The 26,749-nt window shown below is 33.0% G+C and overlaps 1 protein-coding gene across 8 annotated transcripts in view; it reads right to left on the bottom strand.

The window, feature by feature from the left end:
- LOC105332818 (inositol hexakisphosphate and diphosphoinositol-pentakisphosphate kinase 2) overlaps positions 1-26,749 on the bottom strand; it is a 32,803-nt gene that overhangs the window by 3,588 nt on the left and 2,466 nt on the right. For 2 of the 8 annotated variants that reach the window (XM_034476657.2, XM_066071181.1), the window contains exons 3-31: positions 26,259-26,569; positions 25,400-25,488; positions 24,846-24,997; positions 21,675-21,749; positions 19,747-19,848; positions 19,333-19,494; positions 18,872-18,993; positions 18,482-18,583; positions 17,998-18,084; positions 17,511-17,696; positions 15,220-15,311; positions 13,573-13,698; positions 13,114-13,232; positions 12,348-12,460; positions 11,987-11,998; positions 10,378-10,444; positions 9,676-9,817; positions 9,156-9,382; positions 8,002-8,138; positions 7,593-7,707; positions 6,990-7,097; positions 6,326-6,460; positions 5,647-6,210; positions 5,123-5,224; positions 4,543-4,639; positions 4,050-4,091; positions 2,438-2,524; positions 1,931-2,035; positions 1,338-1,412 (exon numbers count right to left, since the gene is read on the bottom strand). In XM_034476657.2, coding sequence (XP_034332548.2) covers positions 1,338-1,412; positions 1,931-2,035; positions 2,438-2,524; positions 4,050-4,091; positions 4,543-4,639; positions 5,123-5,224; positions 5,647-6,210; positions 6,326-6,460; positions 6,990-7,097; positions 7,593-7,707; positions 8,002-8,138; positions 9,156-9,382; positions 9,676-9,817; positions 10,378-10,444; positions 11,987-11,998; positions 12,348-12,460; positions 13,114-13,232; positions 13,573-13,698; positions 15,220-15,311; positions 17,511-17,696; positions 17,998-18,084; positions 18,482-18,583; positions 18,872-18,993; positions 19,333-19,494; positions 19,747-19,848; positions 21,675-21,749; positions 24,846-24,997; positions 25,400-25,488; positions 26,259-26,569 — 3,853 coding nt within the window. Of the gene's footprint in view, positions 1-1,337; positions 1,413-1,930; positions 2,036-2,437; positions 2,525-4,049; positions 4,092-4,542; positions 4,640-5,122; positions 5,225-5,646; positions 6,211-6,325; positions 6,461-6,989; positions 7,098-7,592; positions 7,708-8,001; positions 8,139-9,155; positions 9,383-9,675; positions 9,818-10,377; positions 10,445-11,986; positions 11,999-12,347; positions 12,461-13,113; positions 13,233-13,572; positions 13,699-14,488; positions 14,569-15,219; positions 15,312-17,510; positions 17,697-17,997; positions 18,085-18,481; positions 18,584-18,871; positions 18,994-19,332; positions 19,495-19,746; positions 19,849-21,674; positions 21,750-24,845; positions 24,998-25,399; positions 25,489-26,258; positions 26,570-26,749 lie in introns of all 8 variants that reach the window. The other 6 variants (XM_066071180.1, XM_034476663.2, XM_066071182.1 and 3 more) reach the window with 6 other exon arrangements.

The raw sequence follows: 26,749 nt of genomic DNA, 5'->3' as shown, positions 1-26,749 counted from the left end.
GTATCTCAAAAGAAGCCCTCTCCTAGCTATCCAGTGTAAACTGATTGGAACAATTAGTGCTAACTGAATGAAACTGCAATGAACACACTTTGATACATACCATTTGATCCTGTCAAAACATAAAGACATGCATTGAACAAAACAATGTAAAGTGTTATCTTTAGCAGTAGAGGTGCAATTACTCAACAAAAATCAAAATGGAATAAAAATATATAATTCAAAATAAAAAATATCAATAAATCTGTAGTTTTCTATTCAACAAGCTTATGAAACTAAAATATGCTTGAGTTTAAGGTTCACTGTTAAAAATTCAAAAAGGTATGAAATTAATCTGGTAAGCTGAACATAATGTAAAAAATAAGTTAAATAACGCAATGTTCCAAGCTTAAGAATCTACCATTGTTTGATGTTGCATTAGGAAAGCACCCAATCAATGTTGTTTTGAAGCCCCAGAACATTTCAAGTAGTATTTTACAACAGAGAAGGCAGGAGAAACGAAATAAATTGACAGTCACTTCTTATAGACACTGAAGAAGGGTTAGCACCACGATGCACAAAAAATACAACCAAGGGATCAACCAAGGAGATGTGGTATTCCATTATCTATTAAAGGAACGGGATCAAAAGTTCTCACAATAATTTTTTCTTTAAAAAAGTAAACCAATGGTGATAACTTTCTTTACCATCATATGATGGAAGTTAATTAAGTAAACATAACTAAGATAAGGTTTATGAATAAACAGTCATCTATACTTTTATAATGGTAAGCCACATAGCAAATTAAAAAAAATCAAAACTCTTTGTTTTCAAGTTATTTCATTTTAGATTTATTATCAGTTAGAAAACAATTAAAGCTGGCAATTGTTATAGCTCCTTACATTAGAAATAAACAAATATATTTCAAATGAAGCTTTTGATCCCATCCTATTTGAAAATTTTATTATAAACTTACAAAACTGTATATAAATATATATATAATTATACTAATAAATTTTGCAAACATATAAAAGATAATTTGCAATGCTCTTTTGGGGCCACTTTTTTGGCATAACAAGAAAAGTATTGTTAAATATATAATTATACAATGGCACTGTATAAAAAAAAACAGATTATGTATTAATGATTAATGAAGCTCTAAATTAGACCTACATGCATTTCAAAGATTCAAGCCATACATTTGACATCTACAGTCATTTTTCTTGAAAAGAACATGAGGGGCAAGGGACATGCTTGACCTTTATTATCTGTATAGACAACATGCTAGCTCTTGCAGTGTTAAGACGTCATTCAACCGCTGTGCCCACAAAGTGGACAGTGTGTACTACAATGACCCCTACCAGCTGTATTAGACCCCCAACTGGATGCTGATCTAGACCTGCACATGTTCACTTCTCTCTGTATGATGTAGTTCTCTAGAACGAAATTTCATTTACAAAAAAAATGAAATTAATTTACTGTATCATATTGTGCGCTGAACAGCATTATAAAATGATATCCGATTTCACTGCCTTTTAAATAAATCCATAAATATGTTCCCCTAATTCTTGATTCATTAGATTTAATTTAAAGATCTTGATGAATTTTGTTTTTTAATAAATACGGTAACTACCATACATGCATTCAAGAAAGTATACCTATAAAGCTCACATTCATTGAAAAAATTATACCAAAAAATTCATAGAGCTCTAATCTAATATACAAGAAAATCAAACAAAGGCCAAATGTTGAATTAATTGCAACGCAAACAACTAAATATTGTAAGGATTCATGATGGACCAGCCAATGATCAGAAGCTGAAGTTGTAAAACACACAAGGGATTTCCAGAATGGATTAGGAGCCCAATCATTCCACACTGGAGTAAAAATGATCCAGGACCTGCTGCAGTTCTACAATATGAGACTACCAATATATGAACAACAGTGTCCATACCTTTGAGGGTCTCAGGATTCAGGTAAAACAGACTAGAACAAGAGTTCCTTCTCTTGTCGCTGGCCAAAGGTAGATGAACAGTCAGATAGTGTCTATCATACAGATCTGAAATGGAGAACATTCATTGTGAATTGCGTGACTGTCATAAGAAAATGGTATGAACTAGTAATTATAATAAAATAACTGGAATTTACTTTCTGAAAAATATGTACATATCATTTAATATATGTTATTTCAAGTTTCATTAAAAGTACATGCACGGATCTAGGGAGTGGGGTCAGAGGGGGGGGGGGGTCTAGCAGAGGGGTCTATTCAAATTTTTTTAAATTACAACATAAAATTCCAAAAATATGCCCCCCGGAAAACTTAAAAAAACTGTCAGGCCCCCCCCCCTGGAAAAATTATCTGGATGCACACATGAAGGAGAAGTCACAGGGTGTGAAGGACCCTGATTCAACAGTATGCACAATGAGTCAATGACTGATGGACATGGGAATAGAGCCCTACCGTGCCTGTCCACCTTGGGTTCCGCAGGTTTATCCTCCAGGCTCCTACTTCTCTTCTCCTCTAGGCTCTGGGACCGCACCGGCTCCGCTACAACAGACAATGGGCAGTGAAAACATGGACCTCAAACTCTTTGACAAAAACAGCTCTGTACATCTGATCAACAATATATGAGGACAAAATACATCCATGATCATAGCATGTTGAAATATTTTTTTTAAGTTGAAAATGGAGTTTTATTCAAACACAATTTGAATCAGATGGTGAAATACATTGCATAGCTTTTTTTATTTATTTGGAATCTAATTATAAGTACAGATTGAAATTAGGTTATTTCATTTGATTCAAGATCAACAATATGTTGAGATTTAAATAATCGGCATTTAATATAATTGTCTAAATACATATACCTAATATACGTCTATTCTGAGTCATATTAAATCATTATATTTTTAATTTCATGACATTAGTATGGGAATGGATCATGCAACCTCTGAGTTTGTGAGAAATACATTTGCTCGATATTTACAGGAAGCATGCACTTCACTTGATGGAAAGTTTTACTATACATAAATGGCTCTTTCAATATTAATTTGAAGTTATCATGCCATACATGTTTTGACTGTTAATTGATATAATGGTGAAAGGAGAGTGGCAGGGTATTATCAAGGTTATGGAAGCTGAAATTGAAATAGTATTCCTATTATGATTCATTTCACCATCAGGAATGAGATAAGGATACATATCTATATTTCTTGTATGATGTGTAAATAAAATGAATATGAAAATCTGTAAAATAAGCTACATGTATATCTGCAATTAAATATATAATTGAACTGTAGTGTTATCTTACATATAATTACTTTAATTACTGTGGATTCGTTAGAATTTGTCGGGGCTCAATTTTCATTCAAGTTGATTTTATAGGCCTGTCTCACTGACAAAATTTACATACATGTGTATTACTTTACAGTATGATACTATCTAACTGAAATAGTTGAAAATCTACACCAATTGGCCTCCTTGAAATTTAGCGATTCCACAGTACTCATTTTAATAAAAGCCCCCAGAATAGGGAGAAGCTATGGAAGATGCTTTAATCCATAAACCAAGCAAAATGTCATAAAAAAATATATGTGCATAAGATATCTAAAAATGTGACTGTGTCAAGGTGTTCTTTTTTTAATAGTTCATCAAAATCACAATGTAAAGTGTACAATTCGACATCAAATCTATTTTGATGACACTTATTACAAGCAAGTACAAAACTGTAGTATGTTTCCAACACTTCTTTGTTTCAGAAAAGTCAGTTTTGAAAAACTCTACACATTTTAATGCATGTATGAAAAAAAGTTAAAAGATTACCCTTAAATGTGTACACATACAGAATAACAAACAAGTTTACAGGAATTAGTTTCAACCATCAGATATTTCTCAAGAGCAGACCTGTGGTCAGGTTTCTCAGCATACAGAACATCACAGGATATGATAGGTTTTTTATCTTTTTTCTTTAAATATTACAAATGTATTACACGTAACATTCTACACAACCATTGACCTGGGTGCACATTTTTACAGATATTTTTACGAAACTACAGACAGGTGCAAATCTTACCTGGACCAACAAATCGAACACGAGATTTGGTTCTCCCGACAGCTTGTGTGACAATATTGACAGAATATCAAACACATTCCCACAATGACAAGGAGATTTTAATTAATGTTCTGTGACATACCTCGCCCAGTGCAAACAATAGGCATACAAAATACCATACCATCATTTTCTCCTATAATTCTTGCCATCCACCCCTCCCCCCCCCCCCCCCCCATACCATAAAAAGAAATATGAATGATATATGATTGAAAAATGATAATAACTGAAGTCATTTCAATAATTATACAAGAAAGTAAATTCACAGCAACATCCATTAACCTTAGCATGTCATTTAGAAGAAGCTGGTCATAAAAAAAATATAGCATATACTATGAAAAACATTTAAAAAAAATTCCACTTAAAGAAAGTACAGGAGTAAACAGACAGGAATGACTATACATGTACTATTTAAAGATGTGAGCACATAATACACAGAACTGAATTACAGTCTCACCTAAAGACTCCATGTCCTGATGACTGTTTGAAGATGGAGACAGGATTTCTATCGGTTCAGACACTGATGCTATTGGCAGGTTGGATGGCTTCTCCTCCTGTAATTCACCATTATATAATTCAAATTGTTCTAATTTTCTATTGACAAACATTTTAATTATACCTGTTTGTGATAACTATACCTATTTATGTCAGTCTGAATAATGTACTGTACACAGGGCTATTTTTGCCTTTCTACACTTGCAAACAGTTTTGCCCCGGCCGCCGTCTTACATTCGCCCAGACACAGTATGTTTAAAAAGAAATAAGTTGAAGCATTGAAATTCGTACAGTCTTAAATATGCCTGCTGACAACAAGGACGAAAGGGGCAAAAATAAAACGGGGGCAAATATTCCCCTGTGTATAGTACGGTATTATGGAATTTATGTAATAACGTAAGTGAAGGTGATTGACAAATGAAAACATAATAGGTATGTTTGGAAGAACATCTTGTTTCACGGTGGTGCCACAGTGATGATTGAGATATAAGTAAATTGAGATATTGAGATGAAGTATAAGGTAGTGGTAACGGAATTAGTACCTTGTGTTTCTTTTCCTCATCGTGTTCCGGGTCACTGCCCCAGTCCCACTCTGGAATCGCAGGGTCTGCATTTTTACTGGCAGGTTCTGACACTTTCACAGCCTGTTACAGTAAAACACGGTTATAGTGAACACTTTTATAATGAATTGACACTAACAGCAAGTGATTTGCATTCCCTGTGATTTTATTACATGTTGTAAACCTGACAGATAAAACAAATTACACTCATAACAAAGCAAAATGGCCAGTCCCCGGCACTTAGTTAAAAGCGTGATTTACTGTACAGAACCAGTTTCATACACAGACTTCATTATCAACCACAGAATAAACAAAAAGGAAGAGAGTGAAATTCACATTAATCTTATACAGGTCAAAATTAATTAACATAGTTTTCATTTTATGCAAAAATCAATTTTCAATTCTTGAACAATAACAGCTTAAATCTAATTTGTTTCAATCATGGAATTCCATGAAACAAAAAAAAGATACCTGGAAGCAAAACAAATGTCATGCATTTCCCCTACCTTAACTTTCGAATCCTTCACTACATCATTTTTTAATTCTGATTCACGGACAGGCTCTGTTTTGAACTTTGACTCATTCACTGGTTCTGTTTTGAACTTTGACCCATTGACTGGCTCTGTTTTAGACTTTCTTTCATCGACTGACTCAGCCTTCAGTTTGATTTCATTCTCAGATTTCAGTCTTGATTCACTAACTGGTTCAGTCTTGAATTTGGAATTACTGGCTGGTTCAGCTGTCACGCTGGACTCTTTGACTGGTTCACTCTTGAACTTTGACTCCTTGACTGGTTCACTCTTGAACTTTGACTCCTTGACTGGTTCTGGAAATACGCTCTTGTGATCTCCCTGTTCTGCTTGACTGATGAGATTGATATCGTCCATATTGTGTACATTGTTGTGAGCATGCTCAAATATGTCTGCCTCCTCAAACTCTTCCTGTTCCTGTATGATCATTGGAGCCGACACTGGGCGGTCATGGAAGTCTCGGGGCGACTTGGACCACTGGTACTCTCCGTATTTGTGACACTTCTTCTCCTCTTTTTCTTTTGCTGTCTCTCGCTTCATCTAAAAATATAACATTGTTTCATTTAAAGAAATCATTTTTTATTGATAACTCTCGACAAAATCATGATTTCTTATCATTGTCTTCACATTTGAAGTGTTGATACAACAACATTACCAAAGAGCCGTTGGGATTTCTGTAGGCCATTGACTTGGACTGTATAAGAGGGTAGTGGAAACCCTTCTCCCCGTAGCTGTACGCACCCGGACTAAAATGAAGCTCAATGTGAAAGCGTTCATCTGATGTGCTATCCTGAAATATGCAAACAATCATAAATGCAAAAACATCACATCCTTAACTTTGATTGAATTTTGGGGAAATTACAAATTACATGTTCTCTGACAATGATGTAGATTACAAATTACATGTTCTCTGACAATGATGTAGATTACAAATTACATGTTCTCTGACAATCATGTAGATTACAAATTACATATTCTCTGACAATCATGTAGATTACAAATTACATGTTCTCTGACAATCATGTAGATTACAAATTACATGTTCTCTGCCAATCATGTAGATTACAAATTACATGTTCTCTGACAATCATGTAGATTCCCATGCCATACCCTTACTTACTGATGGATGGACAGACAATACAATACAGATGGACAAAAACACTGATTCAATCATACCCCTCCAAGTTTGTTTTTTGGGGTGAGTGTATTTTCTTATGTATAAACAAAAACATGGCAAAACTGTTCCTGCTCTTCAAAATAGGGTATGACCATGCCACATTCTAGCAATTCAAATTCCTGTAGTTCTGTGTCCTTAGTACCTTGCTAGGGTCCTCAAACATCATGATGATAATCTGTGTCATATAGTTCAGTTCTGGAGTGTTGTTGATGAAATCCAGAGCCTTCCTCCACTGCTCCTCTGCATTCTCCTGTACAACACAAAAAACAATACTCAGTGAGTAGTTTGCTAAATAAAATAAATCAGCACAGTCAAAAAAGTGTATAAAGTACCGGTACATGTACCAATCAATCAGAACTTAAGATCTGAATTAAGAAATATAGGCCTAGATTTGAAATATTCTTGCTTCAGAATTATCTCTGTTATTAATAGAGTAAAACAATGTGGTGTCATCACAATTCATGTGAATTTGGATATATATGCCTTCATTTGATTAATTCTTATTCAATGAATTCAGTTTTGTTTATTTCTCTACAACATTTAGTAAATTTACACATTTGTTTAGAGCTATTTGTTTTAGCTATTTAACAAAAAACCTTTAAATTTATAAAAGATTGCTGGGATGAATTTCCTAAATTGTTTCAAAACTGCATGACATTGCCAACAATGCAACCTATTATCAACAGAGTATAACTCAGTCAAAAGGAGGTTCTAGACAGCTTAACACTCTGACACACAAACTTACATCACGAAGGCCTCCGTATCTCAGCATGTTTAACAGGGAGTGAATGTGACTCTCGCTGGTAAAATAGAGGCGAGTCCTTACAAATCTCTCAGGGGAAGAAACCCCTAAGGAGTATCTGAAATAAAATGTGCAACATAAATTTATGGAAACATATCCAAAAAAAACCCCACAAAACATTTAAATATAGGCTACAATTGTTTATTGTTCACATAAATGACCTCATAAAATGACAATAAAATGTACATTAGGCATTTACCCTGTTCTAACTTCTACAAGATGGATTAAGAATAATTAAAACTTAAAGGCAATTATATATGCTGAGGCTTGCCTAAAAACAATCTACTAGGTAAAATTATATTTTGGCTAGACTGGCAAATTATGATTGATGTGAGTACTGAGATGGACTCACAGAGAGTTGAGTCTCGTCGACTCGTCCTCTTCATCGGGGCTGACACACTGCACCATGTCACTGCGGATCTTCCTCATCAGAGGCGTGCACACACTCTGGGAGATGTGGAGCTTCTCATCAACAGTGATCCCATACTCCTACAAATCAATTAAATCTTATGTGATCCCATACTTCTACAAATCAACAATACCTCCATACAGTGATCCCATACTCCTACAAATCAATTTAATATCCATACAGTGATCCCATACTCCTACAAATCAATTAAATCTCCATGTAGTGATCCCATACTCCTACAAATCAATTAAATCTCCATACAGTGATCCCACACTCCTACAAATCAATTAAATCTCCATACAGTGATCCCATACTCCTACAAATAAATTTAATATCTATGTAGTAATCCCAACCTCCTACAAATCAATTCAATCTCCATACAGTGATCCCATACTCCTACAAATCAATTCAATCTCCATACAGTGATCCCATTCTCCTACAAATCAATTTAATATCTATGTAGTAATCCCAACCTCCTACAAATCAATTCAATCTCCATACAGTGATCCCAACCTCCTACAAATCAATTCAATCTCCATACAGTGATCCCATTCTCCTACAAATCAATTTAATATCTATGTAGTGATCCCAACCTCCTACAAATCAATTCAATCTCCATACAGTGATCCCATTCTCCTACAAATCAATCAACTTTGAATAAAAGTTAAAAAGATTCAATACTGCTAAAAAGTCATGCAGCCTTAAGAGTAATCACATACTAGACTCATCTGAAAGCAGTTCAATTTTCTGAATATAAATTTATTTATAATTATTAATACCGCTTTTAAAATTAGGAAAATGGTTTACATGTAATGAGAAAAAAGGATCCTCTTAAAACTATATTTATTTGTTTGTGTACTTTACAAAAACAACCAAGGAAGTTAACTTGTTTTTTATCTAATATAATGTACACTATGAGCACTTCTCAAACAATGAAAATAATATCATGCAAGTAAATTTTGTGTTCTTATTACAACCATACGAAAAAGGCTGGTTTGCAGCAATAAATTTTCCGACAAGGAGGCTCTCGCGAACCTCGCAGAATTTTCTCGCTTGGGAATAAAAGTTGGTTTACAGGTATATGACCTGTACTATACCTGAGGTATAACGATGTCTGCCAAAGCTTTGGAACATTCAAACAGCTCCTTGGCCCCCTCATACTGAATGGTCTTCTGGTTGTGCTGTAGGTCGTACTTGATGCAGTCGTATATGTCTGGGATCTTACTGACGTCAAATCGGCCGTCCTTCATCTTGAAGTCCTTCTCCAACTTGGCCCAGCGGCGAATTAATAGTTCCCATGACTCTCCATGATACAGTTTCAGATCTGAAATGTCAAAATTTTCATCACAATTTTGTTACAGTTTCCATTTTGTCTCCTTTAAGAGAATAATGTGGATTCATTAGAATTTGTATGGCTCAATTTCAATGTTATTCATGGGTAACCCTCCCCCATTTACATCCTCAACAAAAACAAATTTTGAAAGGGTCGATTTTCTAATGCAAAACCAAAGCATCCAAGAAATATCATCCTTACGATAAACCTAAAAACTCACACTCCATGAAAATTGACCCCCAAGAATTTAAATGAGAGTAGTAACATAACTAAATTTCACGCACCTCTTGTTCTGTGCTCCAATTTGAGTGTTCTAATTTTGGCAGTGAGCTCTTTTACCATGCTATACACATGTTCACAGAGTTTTCTTGGATTCTTGATGAAGTCCAGTGCCTTAATGAGAGATTCGCTGTAGGTAGGTGCCAACTGAAATAAAAAGACATTTCAGTAAACACTTTTCAAAATGTCATTTAATATAAGTGCTATGCCTTTTTTTATATTTTAGAAGTAATGATCTTGAAATTAACAAGGCAATGTGTATTTTTAAATCCTTACATTACATCAATACAATAACGTAAATTATATTTAGAATGTATTACATTTGGGGAAAATGATTTTTCAACAGAAAGGCATCAATTTGATTTAGAGTATTTTCTATAAAGACTGAACTTATTTTAAAATGATTTACAAATTTCTACAACTTATATCAGTATCTCTCATTTGCGCAGATGTTAGCACAAGGCTGTCATTGGTGTGGGAGGAAGCCGGAGTACCCAGAGGAAACCCAGGTGTTAAAGCAACTAGATAAATAGTCGCATTCGAAGTAGAACAGTGAACAATTCACTTTATCCTCACTGCTGCAACCCAAGTACTATGCCCCTGATCTAGAGTTATGTTCGACATTTGGCAATGTTTTTGAGGCAGAGGGAACATTCCACCTAAATGCCTAATAGAACACACAGCCAAATATAATACACTTAAGGTACCTTAAAGTAATCGTCTTCATCAAATTCCTTGTCTTCGTTCAACATATGAGTCAGCCTCTCTTTCACCCTGTTAAGAATAATTTTGGTTTTTAGTCTCTCTCTAAAGCTACTTTATAAAACTCAACAATCATCATCATTATTAGTGTCAGATATCCACCAATTTTTTTTTTTTTTTTTTTTTTGCTGTTTTCTTAATCTTTTTGGTACTGAAAATATTTATTAGCATAATCAAAAGTTTTTAAAAGTATTCAAACTACAAACCAAAGTCATAAAAGTGCCGACTAAATCATCTAACAGTATTTCAGTACCTGTATTTAATCATGCTGCAATGTCTTTCAGTGTTTGTACTGCCAAATGTGCAGGTATACATACTTAAACCTTTTCTAGATAAATACAACTAACTACTGGATATGAAGCTATAAATAGCACTTATAATCAAAAATTATTTAAAGATAAAAACTCTGGATTATTCACATACTATAAACCTTAAGGTATATGTTAATCATCAGGTAATAATCAATACATTTATAGGATAAATGTACTGTAAAAAGAAAAACATGGTTCACATATACTGGTATATTCCATGTACTAGAAATATTAAAATGATTAAAATAATATAAAAATTATGATGTTTTTATACACCAATATAAGAAATATAAGTTGTAAGATATTCATTGTAAGTTATTGAGGCAGACTCTAAATCTACACATAAAAAATGTACGTTCTCTAATAAAACTGTGTACTCTCTCTATTCCAAGAAATAAAATATAATGCATCACTCAATCCCCGTATGTGGAATGCATATGGAGTGTTTAGAATACACCTCACTGAACATTTCATATTTATCTGATGCTACTCTAAACAATGGCATTTATTACAAACTGTGCAAAAAGTATACTATATCTGAGGTAGATATATGAATAGAGGTCATAAGGAGATAATCAGAGACAAAGACATGAGAGAGCTAGAATTTTCTTTGCTTGAATTTATCAGTTTAAGAAATAGGCTCATGCAACATCGCTAAATACATTTCAAAATGGCACTGATCCAAGTGAATTTTCCCAAGTGTTCTAATATTAATCAAATACTGCGAGTAAAAGCAAAAGTCTCGTTTTGTTTTGTTTTTTAATTCTACGTTATATTCAAATAATATGCAAGTACATGTACAACATACCATGAGGACATGAGCAAATGGTAAACTCACCTATTTCCAATATGACAGTAAAATTCAAACTAGCCTTTTTATTCAGGTGGTCAGAATTGAATTTATGTATACTTTGTCTTCAATAATCTTCATTTTAAAGTTACATGCATAACACACATTTCAAAGGAATAAGGATAGTGTCTCATTTCAAAGCTGAGAGAAGAAAATGTGTGGATCAATAACAAGGCTTAGCCTAGTGTTATAATCAAACTGCTGCTGAAAAACCATCTATCAAAGAGAATTCACAATGGACAAGACTTTGTCATACAAGATTATTTTAAAGCATAGCTATATGAAACATTGTCCTGAAAAACTCCTTTATGGCCAAAATACATATATCTGAATAAGGAAACAGTGTGAATAAAAAAAATGATGCATCAGGCGTTGCTTTAGTTAGATATTTACCGATCTTGCAATCTGAAAGCAATAGCCAAGACTACACCAATGTTGATCATTCAATAGTTACATAGACTCTATAGTCATCATTGTATAGTACTACCTAAAATAAAATACTGAGAATTGTCAGCTGGATTAAGAATTATGGATTAAAATACCTTATTTCACAGCACATATACTACATGTACCAGTAAATCAGCCAGAGTAAATTTAGTTCAAAAGAGAAAGAGATGAGCTTAAGTACATGTACTACACAAGATGTTTTTTTTTGTGATGAAAACTTCAAATTGTTAAATATTAGTGGCTAGACCAGAGCTGTTACAGGTGATTCACACACGGAGAGCGAGATAAGACAGATAAACGTGTTTACACTTGTTGGTACTTGGAGGTCTCCCCCTGTTTGTCCAGCAGACCATTCGTGTTGGCGCTCTTCACCATTTGTACCAGGATCGGAGGCAGCTCCCCCTCCAAGGCTAACAGCCCCTAAATAATTTCATATGCTTGTGAATTTTCTTGTACTTAATAAATAGAATAAAATTGGTTAAAATATCAAAACAATTCTGATTTCAGATTCCAGGGCTGCGTTTTACAAAAGAACTTACGACCAAATTAATGAATGTTTATTAATCACAAACTAATCAATATTTTATTGTTATAATTGTAAAATATAATTATGGAAATCAAAATAGGTGTAAATAAATGGTTTGATATAAATTTTGTTCATCAAAGACCGTTCCATGAGACTGAAAATATTTATGACTCTGTCGTAAGTTCTTTTGTAAAACGCAGCCCTGAGTTTTGAAACTTAAGACAAATTCAAATTCAATCTTGAATCTCGCTTTATATTACTTTGGTAAAAGTGAGACTGCTGAGATCAAAAGTGAGCTCGTCAGAGTTTGAGGACCTCAGTACGAATTCCAATAATGTCATAATAAATTTCAAGTTCATGTATTTAAAGAGAGGAATGTTGTCTATAGAATTGAAAATTATGAGACACAGTGACATGGTAGAACTGTACTTATTCTATTCACCGTATTCAGCTATCTTTACACAAATTTGCAATTGTTAAAAGTATTAATGATCCCGGGCTTAATATGTTGGGGATCAGCCAATATTGACATCATCATTGAACAAACCTTTGTAAATGCAGCAGCTGTCATTTGAACCCTGCCCTCATCGGAGGCATAGATTTTCAGATCATGTCGGAAAGTACTGTGTAGGCGTAAAAACCCTAGCCCTGGAGATTCAAACTGTCCTGTAAGAAAAAAAATATCTTCAGTCATCAAAGCAGTTTCATCATGTGAATTTTGATTTGTTTGATATCATTTCTAAATGGATTCACTGATTTTACAGATTGCATAAATTCTAATAAATAAAGAGAAAATAACCTGCTCTGATAAATCTACCATATATATTGTGCTAACAATTAGATTACCTATTCAATACTTATATATATATGTATCTGATTTTTGAATTTTTTTCCCTTTGTGATGAACAATGTATTTGAATTGTACCAGTTTTCATCATATGGTTTAATTTTTAATATGAACAATATATCTGACATGTAGCCTAATACATTAAGGTACAAAACATACCCTGGCCCCCTGGGTACAGAGTACGGAATGCTTTTCCTAGCTCCTCTGCCTGCACTTTTCCAGCAGGGGTCAGCTCCCCTCCCCACTTCACAATCAACAGCAAAGATGGGGGATGAGGCACGTCATCTTAAAGTACAGAAATGTCCTTTGTTAACTCCAGCTAACATAATACTATCTTCAAAAAATAAGTCCACAATTTTTTTTAATATGGTTTCCTTTTTTAACACATGAGTTATGAGTACCAAAGATTTCATAATATGATAATTCAAGAAATGTTAAAATAAAATCAAGATTATACAATTTTAAAGTAATAAATCTTGAAAGTAAGTTTGAATAATTTTTTTTAAATTCTGTTTCAGCATATCAAAACATGCATTTAATAAGAGTTTTAAAACAAATCAGAATAGATAGAATCTAATGCATTATATATTAATAAATCCTATAATTAGCGTACATGAGTATAACATTTAATGTAAATCATTAATTCTTTTATCATTTAAAGCTTTATTTCTTTTCCCCAATTTAAAATTTACAATTTAACAAAAAAAACCAAAACAGCTAGAATTTAAAACCAAAAGCAATGTGAAAAGCAAAATAAAATTGGAAGGGAGGTAACAAATACAGGTTGTGTACCCAGAGTTGTCTCTCTTTCTACAAAGTGATTTTCGTGTTTTTAAAAAAGAAAACCTACAGCAACACTAATATATTGACAAAATACATGTACTTGACATATTAAACTAAAGGCAAAGAATATCATAATTAAGTTTATTTTTCCACGCAAAAGACAAAATTTTAATTGAGATATACATAAATATTTAGTATTTGTTAAAAGCTAGATATTAAAAAGGTTCATGAACCTATGAATGAAACACTCTGGGTCCACTCCCCGATATCTGTGCACACACTGGGTACAGACCCTCACTGGAGGTGGCAAAGGGCCGCCCTGAGGGCTGATACTTCAGCTGAATCTTTCTGTGGATGCCAGTAAATTTGTACCTAGAGAGAGGACCCAAAAGATCAAACATTCTCCAGACCTCTATTAATTATTGCATGGCACTCGTGTTATTAAAAAAAATGAAGAAAAAAAGCGGGATCAGAGACGTTTACTTTGGCGCAAGCTGTATGCAAAAAAACACATGCAGCGTAGCTTAAAAGCAAAGCGGTTGTAAGAATGAATCCGTCTTTCTCGATTCCTCACTGTGCAAAAATAACAACACTGAGAAAATGATAGAATCCACCACCATGAGGAAAGAACTTGGCTTCATAGTCTGTTAAATTGATTTTGACAAAAATAAGAGTTATCAATGACCCGTTTGTATGTACTATGTACTGAAAAGAATCTTGTGCTAGTCATGAGTAATTCTATAGACTAAAATGAATATTAAACTTTTTGAAATGAAAAATTGTTAATATGATGCATTTAAGATCGCTGCCATGTTTTTTCCATTAACTGCAATGAGCTGATGAGAAGCAGAGCCAAAATAAATATTTCATGATGTACAAAATCAAAAAATGATAAATAAATAAATGAAGCATGCAGATGAATGAGGTGTGACTAGATACACAACACAAACTGTCTAGTACGTGATTAACAAGGCGAGACTACTAGTCAGTTGTTATGACATGAGTACGATACAGACTACACACCATCTTCACTAGAAGACCGCTTAGATTTGCGGTGTCCGAATGGCTGGTATTTCAGCTGAACTTTGCGATTAATCCCTGAGAAATGACCGTACCTAAAAATTTAACAGGGACAGACACAGTTAACAGAGTGTATACACTATACATGTATTGAGCTGATGAAGGCTAGATATATACATCGTACACTGACCATTCACCTCCCAACAGACATATCCGATTAGTACTATATAACAATCAGTTTGGCACGTGTGTACCTATACACATAACACACTAACCCCTTCCTGCTACCTGTTCTCTACATGTAGCTGTTTTACAAAACATCTAATGACAAAGAAAACAATGGTTTTGAAGCTTTCTCAACTAAATGCCATATTACATTCAAGATTTAAAACTTATTATTCTGCACGAAAGTAAACTTTGCTCTTGTTGGCAACATTTGCTTTCTATTGTCAGTCTGATGCATAATACACTTGATTTATAATTCATTTCATCGGGGCCCTGAAACATTTGCATGATGACAGACTGATTATATATATTCCTCTGCACTTCTTCATTTTTTCTTAACTAAATCATTTTTGTATAATATTGCCGAATTTAACAGGAATCTGTTCACAGTGCAATGTGGGGTAAATTATAAATTATCTGCAAATTAAATAATAAATTTGTTTCCTGTACAAAATAGAAATTAAAAAAAAAAATATATTGGCAATGTTTATGAACCAAAATCTTATTAAGGCCAAAATAAAATTATTGTTTGTTTGGAATTGCCTCCCACCTCTTTGAAATACCCCCGCTGATAAAATTTTATAAGCAAAAATAAAGAACTTTCTTTATCTTTTTAAAATTGTTTTAAGCAATTTTTAATTAGTTAAACTTCAAGTTTCAAAAATAAAAAAAATTCCCTCCCTCCCTCCTGAGTCTAGAAACCTCCAGGCGGCATTTCCAAACAAAGTTTTTTTTAAGAATGGCCTAATATATGACATGCAAAGTTACATAATGTACATACAAGGCCAATATGATTAGAGCTTTTTTCCAACTGCAGAGAGGCAAAAAAAAAATGGCAGTCAAAGAAACATGCAAAGTAAGTGACTGCATCTACCAGTAACTTTCTGATTAAATATGAGGATTCCTAGCTGCTGAAAATGTTTTACTAAATAAGACATGTTCATGCTTCCATGGAATTAGTCAAGAACACTTTTTAAAAACCTTTTACCAGAATACCCCCCCCCCCCAAAACAAATGTTGCAATATTGAAGTGTCGACTTTATCACAAATTACTAAGAGAACGAACAAAATTAAATGGGCAAATAATATATCCAGAAAGTTTGACCTTTGACCTTTTGACATCATGATCAATATTAATGGCTTATCTGCTTCTTTGGGGGTACCTGTGTACCAAGTTTAAAGTAAATAGTAAATAATGCAAATAATTAACAGATTTTGTTCAGACAACACTTGGAATTTCAGTAAATGTTGAATATAGGATAGGTATCTGTGGAACAAGTTTTATGTCTGTCCAGTAAAGGGTTCTAAAACTATGAATGAGAAGACACAAGCTTGACCTGACGAAGTCCCGGGTATTTTGAACTTGATATTTGACACTGTGACCTCAAAATCAATAAGGGTCATCTTCTCTTTAGGGTATCTGTATACAAAGTTTGATATCTGTCATGTAAAGGGTTCTAATGGTATTGATCAGACAAAATTGATATACTGATCAACTGACAGGTGTATATATTTTATCAAAGGAAGATGAGGGATTTAAAAGAGAACCACTATTAAATCTATGGCAACTAATCAAAGTGAGAATTTTCAAAAGAGAGGGTTTTTTTTTTTCAAATTGTAATTGGAAATGGGAAAACTCTAAACATATAAAGACATAGAAATCACTTTGTGACAAAACATGTGCCAGTAAACTAATAATTCAAGTGAGAACTGCTCCCCAAACTCCTCTATTACAAAACTCACTGGACCTTAATTACAGAGCATCCAAGTTTCATGGACAATGAAGAAAATGACTATAAACTGAAGCAAAAAAAAAAAGAATCATATTCCAGCAAAATATTGCAAGGTAAATTGCGAAAAAATATAAAACTGAATCACAATTCATTGATTAAAAATTTTAAAATTGTTTTCTTCTTTACTGCTTACATCTATTAATAAAAAGCAGATTTAAAATTCTTGTATTATATTTAGCTTTTAATGTGTATTGAATATCTTAATCAAAGATTAAAAATGGTATAATTATCATAAGAACATGCTGTACAGATTTCTTATGATAGGGAACGACTTACATCTCTAGCACCAGTTTCAGCTGTTGTAGTTTAGCCTTCTTCTCACAGACTTCGGGATCCGACGACTTCTCATTCTCCGACAGAAGAAAGCGGGCAATGTCCAGCACTTCCTGCAGCTGTTTGGGCTTTTTAAGTTTTAAATGTCCTTTCCTGTACCCTTCATACTTCTCAAAGAGCTCAAAGAATCTGTGGGGATAAAATAACATCAGTCATATTTAATTTGGAGGTTTTAATAACCAGTAACAATGGTCCTAAACTAAAACTTAAATTTGAATATTGTTTTGCACTTTCAAATTAGAATTTCAAATTAGAATGATGTCAGCAATAAAAAGCCTGAATAAATTGAAAAAGGTTAAATGGTCAAGTTACCAAACTGACAGACAAACGTACAAATGTTCATTTACTTCTAAATTTATAATTTTAAACTTCATAAACAAAATTACAATGGAAGTCTGGACTTTCTGGTTTTAAAAATAATGCTACCTACTTTCTATGTTTAACCTCCATTTTCATTTTCTGCTTGGGTGTTCTATCTCCATGACGAATCACTGCTACTACACTTCTCAACTCCATCCTAGGAAATTCAAGTTAACATTATATACTGTTGAATACTTTTCTTCCAAAGACTATACTTTTTTTGTTTGTTTCTAATTCACAATGATTCACATGTGTTTAGCAAAGAGATAAACCAAGAAATGAATATCAAAAAATTAGTAAATGTGATGAAATTGTGATTGTCTACAAAGTTTATTTTGAATACTATACTGAAACTAGTCTTCAATATATAAAGTAAGTTAATTACATGTACATGTACTTGTACATTTCAAACAATTTCTAGCATATTCTCTAGCCAAGTGCCTAATTCATTTGCTACAAATGTCAGAGACCAACAAAAGCCATAAAAAATAATAGAAGTTTTGATTGCAAGCATTAACCACCAACTCAAAACCTCTCCACCTATGGAGCCTTACATGGATCCAGAGGTGGTGGGTACAACAGGGATGTCCTCTGGGGCTGATCCAAGAACCCATGGAATGTGTAACTGGGGGGCAAGAGCTCGCATTATCATGGTCCTGTAATAGGTTTATGAGAACTCCATAAATAAGAATGTATCTCGAGATGAGAATTGTGCATTCATCAAGATAACACCTGTGCTTGTAGAGACTATAATTACAAATGTTGTCTCATAATACATTATGATAAACAAAATACAGAATCTTCAGTAAATACACCATCATTAATTATCACCAAAAAAAAAAAATTATTCTCATGGTAGGGCTTTTCTTTTTTTTATTCAATATAATAAGTTTAAAATATCAATTGGATTTACATATAAAAATAATTATATTTGTGATACTGACCCTAATATTTTGGCACAGTCATCATAATACTTTGTAGAGTTCTTGACAAAACTAAATCCGTTCACATCACAGACATACGATTTCCCATTGGCTCTCAACAAATCAAACCCACACACTGTTTGCTGAAAAAAGAGAAAAAGTTACTGCAAATGATATAGCTCAATCATTTTTGATGAATTAAATAATTGGGTAATTTTTATGGTAAAAATTACCCACTTTCAAAAAATACAACTCTCACTGGGATGAAAGACCTATCAATAAAAGTCAAAAAGGCAACCGCTGCACAGTCTATATTCACTAAACATAGATTTATTACCTAATTACCCAATAAACCACATAACCAATTCAACCATATGAAAAATGATTATCCAAAAAAACTATTATTTACTTTCATAAAAAATTTATGATTTTTTAGAGATCAGACAGATGAGCGCTAGTCCCCCATGGACATGTTGACTGACCTTGAATGCCAGCGAGACCCTGCGGGCCAGCATCTTCTCCTTGGCGCTCAGTAACACGGGGAATCGAACCTCCTTACCATGCTCATCACGCTCCACCTTACCGTCCAGGGCGGGCGACTTACGAGCCTCAGCATGGGCATAATCTGGACCTACTGTGTACACCTATAAACGTGGGATAAAAAATTTGTTGATGCTTTAAAAACCTTCAATTAATTTATATCATTAAATAAAGCTCTGCTTTTATACAAATAAAACATTTGTTGAGTACAAGGCTACAGCTTTAAAGATTAAGAATGAATCAGATTTACAGATTTAAGGAACTGAATTTATGTTTATTTCGAAATTATAAATTTGAAATTGTCTGAAATGCTGCTTAAATTTCGGGTAAACCACTTCCAGATTTACTCCACTGACCTTGACATCTGTTCCATCAGTCGGCATGAAGTCTTCGTATATATATGACCCAGATTTCCGAAGTCGACCGGTATGAGAATATACACTGCTTCTGGAACCGATCTGCAAAAGACAATCATAAAATATACCCAATATGCAACATTAAAAATCAAGTTTGTTTTCAAAATCAGTTTTCATGTGTTTAAAATTAATTTAATCTTTAATGATTAAAAAGTATGCTCCTGGACCAATAAAATAGAAATCCATTAGAAACAACTCTATGTGTACATACAAGCACAACTAATTCAGTGAACATTTTATTCACAATGCTCAAAATGCATTTCACTTTTATTTACTGTCATAAATTAATAAATTTAGCTGTACTGGTTTTCAGTTCAAAATAGAAATATTGATAGAATCCTGTGTTAATCATTCGATTATAAAACAGATACATGGGGAGGGGTTTCCCGCCTCTGTAATTCTAATATCTTTATTCAGATTAACAAAAAATAAAAAACCCTGTATATCATGAAAAAAAAATCAGATAGAATGTGAATAAAAATTTTCAATACTTCAGATCAAGTATCAACAATCAACAAAAAATACATGCAGGCAATGAATCTTGACATAACATCACCCACCTCTAACTATTTACTGTGAAACAAAATCCAGTCAAAAATAAGACTAAAGTCACACACACAAGCTCACTTTTGAACTTAGTCTCACTTTACCACTATATTTTCCTTTGGTATGAATAAGAATTAGATTAAAAGTGCATTTGTTTTAGTCCTATGGCCCAGAGCAAGACCTACTGAACATTTCCCTTCTTTGTATTTACTTAAATTTTTAGAACATGTTGGGCAGATTTGAAGCTGACCTTTATATTCTCAAAAGCTTTAGTCTATTAATTAACAATAAGGCAGGTGTTCGCTATGAAGATTTATACCGGTAACTGTGTTTTGCTTCAAATTTCCAAACCAATAATTAAGGCACATGTAACATATATCAATTAATTTTCTCCCATTCATATATACTTACACCAATTCTTCTCTACAACATTAATATTTTTTTTTTAATGATGTCTCGGTCACTAAATAAAATAATGTTCTTTTTAAGCAGACTTCATGAAAACTCAGATATCTGAAGACCAAGGCCTGTGAATCAGTGAGAATCAAAAATCAACAAGTCTAATGGGCGTGTACATATTTTCAAGGTCAAACATCAAAATATTTTTTGTAAAAAATCTATTACGTCTTTTAATTTTATTACTTACTAATAATGTGTAAATTGATGAAAAGGATTTGAGTAATGATCAATATGACCCAAAGTTAGTAGTGCATGGGTGGATGGACTAATAATTGAAGTGAAAAAAAGATGGGGTATGTTTTTACTTTTCATGCTATAGAAGGGCCAGTAAATTTTCTTGTGTGTGTGTTTGGGAGGGGGGGGGATATAATAGCTGGTAAAGACAGCTCACTAGTCCTCTGGTCCTGCTTGCAAGTAAATTTTTGAAGTTTTCATGAAGACTGTTGAAAAACAATAATCAATAGAATGTCTTTTAGCTTTCATTTGCTGCCAACTCTAATCCTAAATCACTACATCTTTTTTTACTTCATTGAGAAATTGATAAAAGTCTAGCTCTGCTAAATATACATATATTAAAGCATTACGTTTCCGAGTATAAGAATGCTATGCATAATGAAAGCAACAGATATGTCCAAAATGCTATAGTTTATTCCATTGCATATGTGGCAGTCAAAACCCCAAAAACCAATTTTTATGAGAATGGGAAAGGACCAAGTGCATATGTGTGGACACAATACAAACCAAAAACAGTTTGATCTAAGCGTGGACATTAACACAACTGCAACACTACATTGTACACAAATTTGCGATGCTACTGGAAGATACAGAGCTAGTACTAGCAACCAAAAGTTCAGTTAACTCACAGGAAATGGTTCAGTGTCTAAATATGTCCACAGCCCATTACAGTGGAAGTTCTGAGGTGGGTGACCGAGAAGAACCTTGCAACAGGTAAACATCCAGGTGTACAGGTGTACAGACAGACAGACAGACAGACCATCAAATATCAGAACACAGTACAGTAAAACTTAGTTATATCGAAATCCTACGGACCAATAGATTTACTTCGCTATATCCGTAATTTGTTATATTCGTATAAGTAACGAATTCTTATGATAACTATTATGGCAAATTCACTATATACATTTCTCCTTTCACCAGATGATAAATTAATTTTTGCTAATTGGGGCATAAAATGAAAATACATTACTTTGATACTTGATACTTTGATAATCAGATTGTGAATTGAAAAATTTACATAAAAATAAATTTATTCAAACTATTACGTTAAATGGTAGTGCAAAATTTATAAACTGTAAAGAAATTTGTTATAAATGTGTTAAATTTCATTATTATTATTCACCTCTATGGGACTCAAAATCAGTTCGCTATATATTCCGTAAATTCGTTATATTTGAATTTGTCATAACCATAAAATTTTGCAAAGATTTGTTAAGAATTTTAGCTGGGACTTGAAAAAAAAACTTTGCTATATACAAGAATTCGCTTTATCCGTGTTCGTACTAAATGAGTTTTACTGTACACAGTTTGCCAAGCTGACTATACTACGGTAAACTCCTTATTTATTCAAAGCGAAGAATAATATATGAACACCAAATTTTTGTTATAATTTAATAATATGTATGAATGTAGATCACAACTGTCAGAAATAAAAACAAAAGTTTAAAATCCTTTAGTATTGTTTATCATGACTTCACACAAATATTAATTCAATACCCACCTTTAATGAGGAATTTTCAGTTTATCTTTCAGAAATTCTCTTAATTCATATACTGTACAAGCAGAAATATTCACTGAGGATTTAATTTTGTTATTTCGTTGGCAGTTTTAATCAACGAAATTAAATCCATGACAAATTTTTAACCCAAGTATTAATGAATACAAAGAGATTACAATATGACGAAATTAAATGCCAACGAAATCTTATTTGGTTTAAAAACAACGAAATTTTGACCCAACCAAAAATATGTGCTTCTTCAGAAATCAATAACACATGTTGTGGATCTGATTGAACTTCTATGAATTCCATTAACACCTCCTTGTAGACCATATTTATGTGTTATATGTACTTCCATATATCAACTACAATGCATCAAATGGTGGGTGTCTAAAGTCCACATAATTACTATATCCTACGGCACTTGTATATGTGGTATGGAACTTCTCTATAAAATTCCATGTATTATGTGGAACTTTATTCAGTTATATATGACCATTGTATAATACAGAACAATAGTAAATAAATTTCATAACCAGTGTACATGTAGTGGTTTCTGAGTTAAAAATGTTGTCTTATTTTTGTCGATTGAGGTTTAAAAAGACCCTACACTCTATATAAAGATCATAACCTTCAATCAATCAAAATCAATGCATGAAAAAAAGAGTTCATAAATAATTCACTGCAAACCAGGGATTTTTCTGTGTTATTCTAAAGAGGCCTTTTGAATTGGAAAAAGTTCATCAGAATTTCAGTCGATAGGGACAGAGAAGCTTCAATGTATATATCAATAAGCTTTACAATTACTGCTGTTTTTTAAGGTCAATGCGATGATTTAGCTACCTGAGAAGTACAATATTCTTCCAGCTCAAAAGGCGAGGTAAATATTGTACAGTATACTTTGAGGGTAGCTAAATCACTGTACTGATTGAAAAAAAATAATTGTTTTGTTATATGATTCAGTGACAAATTGATACATATTAAACTGAGATTTATCAAGCAAACCTCATCACCTTTATTCAGTCTGAAGTCTTAGCCAAACATATTGAGAAACACATTGAGAAAAACAATGATATTGTGTATGCTTGTAATGTAGTAAATCCCTTTATTGTGTATGCTTGTAATGCAATAAATCCTTAAACTGTGTATGCTTGTAATGTAATAAATCCCTATACTGAGTATGCTTGTAATGTAATAAATCCCTATAGTGTGTATGCTTGTAATGTAATAAATCCCTATAGTGTGTATGCTTGTAATGAAATAAATCCCTATACTGTGTATGCTTGTAATGTAATAAATCCCTATACTGTGTATGCTTGTAGTGTAATAAATCCCTATATTGTGTATGCTTGTAATGTAATAAATCCCTATACTGTGTATGCTTGTAATGTAATAAATCCCTATGCTGTGTATGCTTGTAATGTAATAAATCCCTATACTGTGTATGCTTGTAATGTAATAAATCCCTATACTGTGTATGCTTGTAATGTAATAAATCCCTATACTGTGTATGCTTGTAATGTAATAAATCCCTATACTGTGTATGCTTGTAATGTAATAAATCCCTATATTGTGTATCCTTGTAATGTAATCAATCCCTATTCTATGTATACTTGTAATGTAAAAAATCCCTTTACTGTGTATGCTTGTAATGTAATAAATCCCTATACTGTGTATGCTTGTAATGTAATAAATCCCTATACTGTGTATGCTTGTAATGTAATAAATCCCTATACTGTGTATGCTTGTAATGTAATAAATCCCTATACTGTGTATGCTTGTAATGTAATAAATCCCTATACTGTGTATGCTTGTAGTGTAATAAATCCCTATATTGTGTATGCTTGTAATGTAATAAATCCCTATACTGTGTATGCTTGTAATGTAATAAATCCCTATGCTGTGTATGCTTGTAATGTAATAAATCCCTATACTGTGTATGCTTGTAATGTAATAAATCCCTATACTGTGTATGCTTGTAATGTAATAAATCCCTATACTGTGTATGCTTGTAATGTAATAAATCCCTATACTGTGTATGCTTGTAATGTAATAAATCCCTATATTGTGTATCCTTGTAATGTAATCAATCCCTATTCTATGTATACTTGTAATGTAAAAAATCCCTTTACTGTGTATGCTTGTAATGTAATAAATCCCTATACTGTGTATGCTTGTAATGTAATAAATCCCTATACTGTGTATGCTTGTAATGTAATAAATCCCTATACTGTGTATGCTTGTAATGCCATCTTGGTGATTTCTTTTGGCACTGTAAGGCAGTGAGGTGGGAAGGTACCTTTCTGAACAGCTTCTGGCTGCCTCCTCCCGCGGACTGGGGGAAGTAGATGATGATGTTGTGGTCCTCTGCTGAGACAGGCTTCTCTACAAACGGTCTTTGGAATGTGTCCCCATCTACCTCTATTGCGTCATCCGAGATCACTACCTGAGCTGTAACACACAAGTGCAAGAATTGGTGTAAAAATGTAAAGTGTATAAATTAGTGTGAAGAATACTCGTAAATGATGATGAAGTGAAAAAATTAGTGTGTAAAATATTACAAACTGAATGTAATAGTGTCAAAAATAAAATAATACTTTATAGCATTATAAATGGTACGGGTAGTAAAAATCTATAAATGAGAGAACTAGGAGGTGCAAATCTAATTTTATTGATAAAAAAAAATGTACACTTCACTTAACTTTGTTGATATACATTCTGATTACATGGTCCATTTTTTATGTTTACAGTACATCTTTACCAAACACACCATGAAAAGTTCACAATTATTTCAATGATAAATAGACTGCATCACTTCACAGATCTAAAATTCAATGTCATTTTGATGCTTACATTCTGTTGTATCATCCTTTTTTCTGTTCAATACTGTGTACCGGGGATGTAATATGTCATTTTCAAACAATGTCTTGTATACTTCTCTCCTAAAATTTAGAGTTGAGTGCGTTTTATATCAAAGACAAATTTGCCTACAACTTATTTAGAAAGAGAAAAATATCAGCAATATCAAGGACACAACAACAACAAAGAAAATATTCATATATGCACACAGTTATACATATATAATGCAAAGAAAACATAAAATTTTCCTTTTTGCACAACATCTTATTGAGTCCATTAATAATAAAATAAGTAATTGTTGCTCGGTGATTTTAGAAAAGTTTTAGGACAATACCAGACATGTATTGTTAAAATGTTAATGAGTTTAACTCATGTCAAAATCTAAAAAATCATGCAGAATTATTCCTCAAACGTAGTAACAAAATATGAAAATAACTCAATTTCAACAAAAAAATCAATGGACAATTAAGTTACAATAACTTTTTCTCTATCTAGATTCCTAAGATATCTCATTGTTTTATTTTTCTCTCTCCAAATTAGTACGAGATAAAAAAGTCTGACCGCACATGTACTACACATGTACTACAAAGATACTGTATACAGGGTCATTTTCGCCCTGTGTATTTTATACCCATTTACACTTGCAAACAGTTTTGTCTCGCCTTGAATTTGTTTAAAACGCCTTGAATTTGTTTAAAATTAAAACCTTTTCCAATTAATACAGCTATTAAATTTTTTTTTGTAATTTGCTTAGTCTTAAATTAGTCTTAAATTCTCAATTGACAATGAGAGCAAAAGGGGCAAAAATAAAATGGGAGCGAATTTTCCATGTATACAGTATGCGTAAGACTACCTGTCCAGAAGTGTGTACTGAGATTCCAAGTCGTTGATCACAAAGGGCTGCCTCAGTTTGGTGTATTCAATGGCCTTGTCCAGGGGAAACCCCGCCGAGAAGAAGCTTATCAGGACGTCCACAATCGGCCATTCTTCTATCGGCTTGTTCAGAATCACGTCCTCATCAAAGATCATGGTCTGCATCTGCATGAACTTCTCCAGTCTTCCCAGGATCTCATGCATCGGCTTGGAGTTGGATTTCTTCTGCATGGCACAGACCCCCAGTACAATTTTCTTACCCCCGGGGAGTTCCTCAAACAAGTTCTCGCCCTTAGAGAAGACATGGTTGACAAGACATGAATAAAATGTGTTAAGCATGTTTGCAACAAAACTTGGGACTTCATTCATTTCAGTCTTCCTATGTACAACTGACTGCCCTAATGTGTGGTTTATTCTTATCTGCAGTACTAAATGTGTCATCATTGATTTATATCTATTTTGTATACATGT

The sequence above is a fragment of the Magallana gigas genome, chromosome 9, assembly GCF_963853765.1.
Source record: "Magallana gigas chromosome 9, xbMagGiga1.1, whole genome shotgun sequence".
In the NCBI taxonomy this organism is placed as follows: Eukaryota; Metazoa; Mollusca; class Bivalvia; order Ostreida; family Ostreidae; genus Magallana; species Magallana gigas.
Note: the sequence above shows the minus strand (reverse complement) of the source record. Positions and strands in the feature narration are given on the sequence as shown.